The sequence below is a fragment of the Rhyacophila brunnea genome, unplaced genomic scaffold, assembly GCF_057557595.1.
Source record: "Rhyacophila brunnea isolate RB1 unplaced genomic scaffold, BYU_Rbru_1.0 scaffold_4, whole genome shotgun sequence".
NCBI classification, from domain to species: Eukaryota; Metazoa; Arthropoda; class Insecta; order Trichoptera; family Rhyacophilidae; genus Rhyacophila; species Rhyacophila brunnea.
Window position 1 is genome coordinate 1,924,027 of NW_028233068.1, and position 9,849 is coordinate 1,933,875.

Sequence of the window (9,849 nt, forward strand, 5' to 3'; positions counted from 1 at the left end):
AAAGAAGCAGTTCCAGCTACCGATCCAAAAACATCACAGCTTCTGCTACTTTCAGCCGACGCAATCGACAGTCGACGGGAATCACTGTGCCAACAATGTCCAGTCGTTACCGGACCGCGGATCGTACGACCCCAACTACTACACCAAAACGCTCGACAGAAGCCGGGACAAGTCTAGACAAAAGGCGAGTCGCATGAAAAAATCAGAAAGCCTACGAGAGAAATTATCTTGCGTAGGATCGCATAGCACGGATTCATTCGACAGACGAGGATGTCGGACGAATTTAAATGAATATTTATCATCGACAGACAGCGAAGTTCCAGCTTCGTACTTTCACCAATTACTCAAGAGTAACGCGAACCCCCCGCCGCCCGGGTACAGTTACACGATGGGGCCACTAGGACAAAATAAATCCAGGGAGAGTAAGAGCTCAAAGAAGCTAGTCTACGCGGACTTGGCTCTTAGTAATCATAATATGAAGTTCAAAAACACTGTGCACTCTAATAGGCAGCTGTATGGGAATTTCACCGGGGCGGATCAACAGGAGAGGTGTGGGGAGATGTATAATAATAACCAAAGAAAACAGGGACAGAATTTAAGGGGGGAACAGGGGTCTTTAAAGTACAACGAGATTGATGTTTAGAAGTTAACTAAATGAGGTAAGATGATGACAAATTGTGATACACTTGTGATACACTTATCCATTGCAAATAATTGAGAAAATTTCCTTCTAACTTAAACTCAATCTGTGTAAGTGAAATGGTCAGTAAGACTTGGATGAGATAAAATGGATATCAAAATTGACTGTATGTAGCTTTAGAATTTGTATAGTAACTTTAATATATTATTTCTTACTTTCAAACCTTCACAAACTAGACATTTTACAATATAATATGATTTTACAAATGCAATTATTAGAAGTGATCCACTATTATAATATCATGAATATGATACATACCAAAGATGTTGAATAAAACCTTCTTGTATAGAGATGGAGTCTAAACATATGAAAGTGAGACAATAACTAAGGGACTTCTGTGATCACTAATTTTCACACAAACTCTTGGCTTCAGCTTCACCCTGCTTGTTGTTTGTTTCTTCCATGTAAAAATGGCACTTATGACAGAACTGGAACTTCCTTCGGCGATTTTTATAGGAAAACTATAGAAGGCTCCATCTGAAAGAAGTTCAACAACTTTGATACATACTCATTTATATTTAAATGAAACCCCAATATTTTCTTTGTCTTTCAGGGTAAAAAGCCCAGAGGAAGTGATACTTACATATACTAAGGTAAAACGGTCTACTTTGACTACATTGTATTATTATGTATAAGTATGAAATTAATAAACCTTTATTTCTTCATATTAAATATCGTGGGTATTCTGCAAAAAAGCACTAAGTCAAAATTTGGCTGTTTTGACTTAATGATGAGGTAATCTTATTAAGAGTACGCTCTATGGTCTACAAAAACACACATAGTCATATCTATAAAACTGGCAAAGATATTTTATGTTATAAGTCAAAAAGACATACATCTATTCAGAGAAAAAGCACTAAATGGACTTAGTGCATTTGCTTCTCTCATTTTCAGGCTATATTCACAAAATTCTGCGTGCGAAACTGCACCAAGTCATACCCAAAGCAATATCGCAGAAAGGAATTTGCCTTTTATATATATAAAAAAAGTTAAGACCGTCCAAACTTTCAAACTCGATTATCTCAAAACTAGTATTTTTGACTTAATGCTTATTCGCAGAATACCCACGATATTATCATTGTTAAAAGTCTAAAAAAACTTTACATAGATACGTAGTTAGTCATCAATGAAACTGATCTTTCTAATTTCTCCAAATTGAAGTGCTAACCACCTATGTACAAATAGGGAATGGGACAACTGGGCCCCAGGACAATTGGGCGCCGCACTCTCAAATGAAATAAATAGATGTTCGTTACGATTTTATACAGAAAGTAGATGAGGAATTTTAATCAGTTTCTATCTACTGTCATATTTTTAATTCATTTTGCTCTTAACATAATGTTTTTTCTTGCCGATTAAGAAGAATCATGCCTGAGGCTTTATATAAAAATAAAAGAACTCTCTTCTCTTAGAACAATTAAATCATTATTTACACATAAATATGTGCATATTTAAATTCTCACTAAGTATTTAATAATAATATAATAATTTCAATATAAATAATATTGAATATATATTTTAAAAGTACCTTTAATTCAGAAACGGCTATTTATTTTTGAAATTCATTTGATTACGTGGTGCCCAGTTATTCTGGCGCCGAATCCAAATATTAGTTACAATTACAGACCTAATAATTTATTAGGTCTGTAATTTTACCTAAGTATTTAAATATCACTAGTTACTGATGTTGCAATTTCATTACTTACGAATGGAATGATAAATCAATTCTGGCTTTTTTCTTGTAGGTATTATGGCTATAAAATTTTAATATTTTAATTATTTCTACGAGTAACATTAAATATTTGCTTGTATCAAGTCTTCGTCATTGATACATGAGACTTAGTAGCTGAATACACAAGCAAATTGAAGGCTTTACATGAGGCTACTGGTTTCAAAGTCGGTTATCTCCATTTTCATTGTATTTTATATTTTTCGCGATTCTTGCTCTCTTTCTTTTCTATCGTGTGTAAGTTTTACCCAGTGGTGGTTACTCCGTGGGAGAATGAGCATGATGTTACAAGTAGGTACCTGATAAAAATAAATTATTACTGAATATCTAATGAAAATTGATTGTGGGAAATGCAACTAACTCGTGGTCATGCAAAATTTTATTTTAATAAGGAATCTTTCAAATGCGCATGCTCTGTACAAATTCTCGCAGAGCTAATCACAGATACTGAACATGGCTCGAGGTGAGGTGATGGTGCCAATCTGTTTATATCAAAATAATCACTCACAAACTAAGATACACGATATAACAAGATATAATTCTTCTTCTTCGGCCATATCCGCCCCTTAGTTGGAGCATATAGACACCAAAAGGCGTCTCGCTTCGTTCACACGCTCAGTGGTTTTTTGTGATCTTTGTATCCTAAAATGAAGGTAGCCAACCGACTTTGAAACCGATAGCACAATCTTTGACTTTTGTTACATTTAATTTTACAAGATATTGTCAAAGCTTTGTTTTCTTACAGAACCAGTACAGTCTGCAATCGTCCATTGAAGAAACATTGTTACTACGCAGTGTTTTAAATATAATATGTAATTCTAGTCGACTTACTACTGATTTAAGGGAGTGTAACATATTAGTCTATTAAAATCCTAGCACTGAAAAAACTCATACTGTAATTAAATAATTATTATCGGTGTAATTATTAAATATTCGATTGGAGTGTCAAAATTGACTAAAACATTGTCTTCTGTAAAATAATACTAATTATTAACTAATTTAAATAAACGGATTAAGGTTGTACATATTTTTGTTTATATCCCAGACATTTCAGTGTTGAGAATAATTTGAAAATTATTATATAGTATAAGAAATAATATGATAAAATAATTGTTTGACTTTAAAATTATGATCTTGTACATAATGTATAAAAAAAAATCATTCTTATGTTATAAAAATTAAATATAGCATAAAATTTGTTGCCAAATATTTATAATACCGAAGAACTTGAATGTGAATGTGATAATGAATAAAAATTTAAAGATATAATGGCCTTAAGAAACTATGTCCATTAAAAGAGAGAAAAGTGTAGTGAATCTTTTTGTCTATAATAATGACTCGGCATCCTTCACTTGATCAGCGATCTTTTTCAATAGTAAAAACAATTATTTTTATTGAACTCTTCTATGTACATATTTAAAAGTTCCTAAACGTCTATAAGGAAACTTTTTGTTAGAAAGAATATCAACACTGAGATGTCTAATGAGTTGCCATAATTTAATAATTCAATTATCCGCTGTAAATTGTTATTATAACGACCGACCGTAACTTCACAACAGTAATGTTGACTATGCAGATTGTGGCCAAATAGATATGGTCAATGAGTACCTACTGATATTATAAGCAATGTTGTTTTATAAGGATATAGGGTATCCATTATAACAATTCTCCGACAGATAGGATATTATTTTATTTAAAATGGAAAACATCAATTCAAATGAATATTCATAATTTTTTATACCATCTATTTTCTGTTACCTGCATATTATCTACTACAAACCTGCTGTTTTTTTCATTTTACATTACGTAAAAATAACAATTAAGTTGTACGTTTTATATTCACTGTTATTTTGTATACAATATCAGCTAGTGTACATTTTTTTTACACTGTAGACCTGATGTGGCGCATTAGCCAAAACCTGTAATCCCACAAACATTACTCTGAATCAAAATAAAAAACAAACAAAATTCATTCAAATGTTTTAAAAAAAGCTATCCTGAAAAATAGACATTAATCTTCTTTAATAATATATATTGTAAAAATTAATTATAATCAATCGTACCTACCTACACTACATGATAGCAATAATGTCTACTCTAAATGATATTTTTCAACAGTGCCAGTGCCGGACATAATATTTATTTTTAATATGGAAGAAAAAATCTTTATTTTGTATTATTTCAATCGAAAGAAGGAATACATATTGGTAATCTTTATCTTACTGTGCTAATAATTTTGTTTCATCCGGTTATGTCACAATGCAATTATTACCGTACTATAATCTATCCACCGTAAGAAGTCAGCTAAATCTGCCAAGTTATCCCTGTCTTTTAATGTTTCTAACATTCTATCTATGTATCTTAAAACAGTGAATCGCGTAGTTAACTATGACTTCACGATACTGCCATCTAATAATCTTTTTTTTCTTAATATCGTAGCCCAAGTACACTACAAATAAAAAGTAAAAAACCGTTGACATTAAAATACAACCGACGCTTGAAAAATGTCACATTGTACTGACAAATGTGGATATTAGATACCACGCTGTATTAGGCTACATTCTTATTAGTCACTGTGCGAGGGAAATGTTAAAGCGGGATAACATGTTTATTCCGGCTAACTACTGTGCCCTAATTTGCATCGTGTATAGTTTCATCATTTGACAATATTTTGAAATGAAAATACCGGTTTTGGCAATAACATTTTACAAATAAATATTTCTTCATCTTATTTGCCAAATGCAATAGCTAGAATATGAAGGAGCGCATATACATATTATTTTTAATCACTACCAATTTTTTATTTACGATATTTCATTTATTTTAAAGCGATACCATATTACATCGATTATAAGATGCATGCGTTTTTCCTATTTTGGGGTCTCTAAATTCAGGGGTTCTTACAATCGCTGTCAAAAATGATATTTTACGGGACAATATGATTAAGAAAAATCAGATAAGATTTCATACAAAAAAAACTACATAAATAACACAAATCATAAATGAATAGTTTATAGAATGTCTTTCATCTTTGCAATAAAGTTACGTAATGATTTATTTGAATTTTATTATTAGTATTTAAAAATAAGGATGCATCTTATAATCGGTGACGACTTATAAGCAACGTAATAATTTTTTCGTGTATTTTGGCTGTTTTTAGTGCATTTTTATTATATTCTCTAACCATTTTTAATATTAAATTTTATTGAAAAACTAAAAAAAACGTTTTTTACCACAGCCCATAAATTGTTTACACTTTTTAGCCATTCTGGAAATTCTGCATTAATTGAAAATAATTATTTTAATATGTATTTGACTAGATTCTTATTTATAATTTGTTGCCAGATTTCTCAGAATTTTTATTTTTTATTGTAATAATATAATATACTTTCTGTTTTCTGTCTCTTTTTTACTGAACTGAAATAATAGCAATTAATGATATTAACAGTATTACAGATTTTTATATGTGATGCAATTTCATAAATTATTTTGTTTACTATTAACAAATAAATTTTACTGTCAATAAAATAATGAAAACGAAGGGTACTTTTAAATAACTCGATGATTATAATATCAGCTCTTCATCTTTTGTAACCCATTCGATTTATTGTATGAATGTGTGAATTTTAAGTATGGAGATTTTTTTATTATAATGTACATACTTATTATAATAAATATATATTGATATATTTTATATCACAAACAAAAGTCTGTATAAAGTTTACAATACATATAATGATTATTATTGAAACATAAACCGATGTTAACATAGTGATGTAACGTAACGTAATGAATGTTGATATGAATCAGTGTTAAAATGAACCTAAAAATAAATAAATTGCACATGTAGGACTGTTCTTCTGTTATTTATCTGCATATTTGTAAATTTTTAATAAAACTGTTACTGACGAATTTTCGTAGTTTGGTTATTTTATTTACATCCGCATCAAACTATACCTCTTTACAAGAATATAACAACAAATTATTGATTGTTTCAATATGATAATGTCATTGGAGAATAAGCCATCTGATGATTATAACATCATAACATCATAGATGATATTAAAGATATTAAATAAACAGATCCGTACTGCACCACACCCAGTCTTAATCGGGGGCGTCGCAAGGCCTTACATTTAATGTGAAGCATCATCAGTTATTTATGCCTGGGAATATCTAATATAAAACTGCTAAACAATCTAAGTGAAGAAATTACAATACTAAGGTGAGGTATAAAAGCTCCTTCTAGATGGACTGACCAATTCAAGAATACAACAGGTTTTCGAGTACCACAGGCCATATCTTAAAGAAGGCTATCCAATGGCCGAATCATCCGGAAGTAAGATAAATAATGTAATATACAATATTTATGAAAAATAATATTATATACATAATTTGTAAACACTTCTAAGAAATATATAACCACCAGATAAAATCTTTTTGAAAAAAATATGACACCCAACAGAAACGAACCTGAGCCCTTCGGGATTCGCGCCCGTGTGCTGTGCCCACAAAGCTATATGTCTGTTATCTAATTGCAACGAAGTAACTTAATGGTTTTTACAATACTCACTGAAGTACTTTCTAAATTGTGTTACTTATTGGCAATCGACTTTTGTATTTTAAATTGAAAGTATTGAATTATGTACCTTAATCACTAATTTTTCTAGTGGTTAATTATCTTCCAGAAGTATTTTCAAATTATATATGTTCAATAAAAAGAATATTACATCATTAAATCTTGTGAATTATTCGTTGAATAAAAAAAATAGTTTAGTAATATAATAAATACTATCATAATCAGGTGATTGAGATGAATATTTATAATTTATAACAATCAAACACTTGAAAATAATAATAAAATTCTTAATTATATTTATTGCAGATTACAATTATTGATAAATGCACCTCCATTATCAGATAATATATTTTATTTAATTGCACCATTGAACACCAACTAGTATTCGAGTGATTTATTCCTGACACTTTATGATATCATCAAAACACAATTCAAATAGATATGCTTCCTGATATCATATCCGCCATTAAGACTAAATGAATGTCAGAACACAATAGGTTTAATAGAACTATCCTTTTTGAATTGGAGTCCAGCAAAACATATTTTCGAATAATGACTATACACCTTCAACCAGTAAGTATTAAAAAATGTTGAGTACCTACATCTATTAACTTTGGCGGTGAGTTATCAGCCAACATCATCTGTTTGCTCATTTAGTTCTCTAGCATCGTTGCATTGTTTAATGACAACATCGATAAGATCTCTTCGGATCCTTGATTTCTTCTCCGGAGTGAGCTGGTCCATTAACGGTACGAGAGACATCAAAAATTGAAAGTCTTCATCGTTGTCATAGTCATATTTAATATCTTCGACATCAAAAGGAAGTTCCTGCTTTATATGTACAACTGTCGTAGGGTTGAGGAGACTCTCCAGGCCTATATTTGTATTTAATTCACCTAAAATTAAAACATTCTTTCTTAAATTGCAAGGCATTATGCATTAACGAATCAAGTGACAAAAAGTAAATGGACGGCAACTAACTGCTGGTAGAACTATCAACCAGTGGCGAAGGGTGGAGGTAGGCTGTTAAGATTCGCTATAAATAGTGCACACTAAACTTTTTTAGTCATATGTATTTGTTTTTATTGAACTAAGACTACAATTTACAGATGGTGTTAGTTAGTTTTTAAAAATCAATTAAACCATGCCTAAACGAAACCATAATAGATTTGGTCTAATTTGGGCAATACGACAAAATTGTGCACACTTTTTCATTCATTGTTATTCGTTTTCGTTGGATTAAATATACATATTACACATATTGTTGGTTAATTTTTTTAATTCATTAAGCCCTAACTAAACCAAACTATAATAAATAAAAAATATTATTCTATTTACAAAATATTCAAAGTTATGTATGATTTAATTGCATACTGTTAGATATTTTAGAAATAGACATGTATTTTTTGACTATTATCTATTATGGCTTGGTTTCTAATGGTTTAATTGAATTTTAAAAACTAACCAACACTATCTGTAAATTGTAGTCTTATTTCAATGAAAACAAATATGTATGTCTGAAAAAGTTTAATGTGCACTGTTTATGGCGGATCTTAACAGCCTACCTCCACCCTTCGCCACTGCTATCAACATACATAATACAATAATAATATCATATATCTTTCGATGAAAACGTCCATAAGTCAATCGAAGGTGTTGAATGTAGGTAGATGATATTCAGACTTTGTTAAAATCACACGGCGAACCCTTAACTAATGAAGAGCTGCAGGAAATGGACTGCCATACGTCCCTAGAAAATGACGTCTCCGAACCTGTTCCCGTGCAAAAGTTAAGTGTTAAAACCATTGAAAAGGCCCTTTCTCTCAACAATCAATGCATGGAGTAGAAGAGAACGACGAAGATTACGAGCGAGTGAGTGCTGTAAAACGTGGCTGTAATGCATTAACTGACAGTATGTAATCGCAAATTTTGCACAATAAACGTAGAGAGGCCAAACAATGGAATCCCCCGTTGATAGCAAAATTTCGCTTATCGTGACCATGTCCAGAACGTATCTCCCGCATTGAATGGGGGGGGGGTTACCTGTATATTAAAATCCACCACTATGTGGTTAGGACGCCAACCATAATCTAATGTCTAATATGAGACAGTTGACTGTCGCCAGCTGGCTCTGCTAATAGGTGACAAATCTCTCACCGTCTGAAAGGCCGAGTGGATCCCTGCGATCTAATTCTCTTTTTATAGTAATATGTTTCTTCTTAACTTTAGATTTTGCTCTTTTTTTTTTTGATTTACTTTTATTATTATCGATCTTTTCTATGTTGAATCTGTTTGCGAGAGGCATTTCATCATCGGCTGAATCTGATGATTGTTGGGAGAAACGGTGCAATTCAGCCATTATCCGATTAGTAAACGGGTAAGTAAGTACTTTAAAGATTTCTCCAAATCGTATTGGTTAGGTAATTAAAAACAACATGTACAAAAAAATAGCTAAATAATAAAACTGTTTACAATTCACTATTGCAAACAAAATAAATAAGTATGAAACAAATGACAGCTGACAGTTCCGACAGCTGATAGCAGTTATACCACAAGAACAATAGTTAGTCTGTTTGTATTTTTGTGTGCAAAATATACCGAGCAAAACGACCTCATACCAAGAAGGCAGTACCTCATAAAGAGCCTTGCACCATACTGTATTAAATTTATTACTTCTCCACTCGGTAATGTATAATATGATTAATACTACCTGTATTTTTCTGCACTAAAATGTCATAGTATTTTATGTGAACTAATCAAAGAGATTGAACTAGTTAACATGTGAAAGCAATGATCCGGAGCATTGCCTTGCGGATAGGTATACAATAAATGCATAAAATT

The 9,849-nt window shown here is 31.2% G+C and overlaps 3 protein-coding genes across 5 annotated transcripts in view; 1 reads left to right on the forward strand and 2 right to left on the reverse strand.

Annotated features, from left to right (window-relative positions):
- LOC147066719 (synaptogenesis protein syg-2-like) overlaps positions 1-3,309 on the forward strand; it is an 874,747-nt gene extending 871,438 nt beyond the window's left edge. For both annotated transcript variants that reach the window (XM_085955039.1, XM_085955040.1), the window contains 2 exons: positions 1,254-1,293; positions 3,175-3,309. In XM_085955039.1, the coding sequence (XP_085811165.1) occupies positions 1,254-1,292 (39 nt within the window). In that variant the 3' untranslated portion in view covers position 1,293; positions 3,175-3,309. The remainder of the gene's footprint in view (positions 1-1,253; positions 1,294-3,174) is intronic.
- RyR (Ryanodine receptor) overlaps positions 1-9,849 on the reverse strand; it is a 501,624-nt gene that overhangs the window by 55,847 nt on the left and 435,928 nt on the right. The gene's annotated exons all lie outside the window — the stretch shown is intronic.
- Positions 807-9,561, reverse strand: LOC147066724 (uncharacterized). 2 transcript variants are annotated; one of them, XM_085955050.1, is made up of 3 exons: positions 9,166-9,556; positions 7,611-7,904; positions 807-1,177 (listed from the first exon to the last, which is right to left on the reverse strand). In XM_085955050.1, exons 1-2 carry the CDS (start codon positions 9,365-9,367, stop codon positions 7,636-7,638), a joined length of 471 nt encoding a protein of 156 aa, XP_085811176.1. In that variant the 5' UTR covers positions 9,368-9,556; the 3' UTR covers positions 807-1,177; positions 7,611-7,635. The 2 variants fall into 2 exon arrangements, with proteins under 2 accessions (XP_085811176.1, XP_085811177.1); XM_085955051.1 differs by having other exon boundaries at positions 813-1,177; positions 7,607-7,904; positions 9,166-9,561.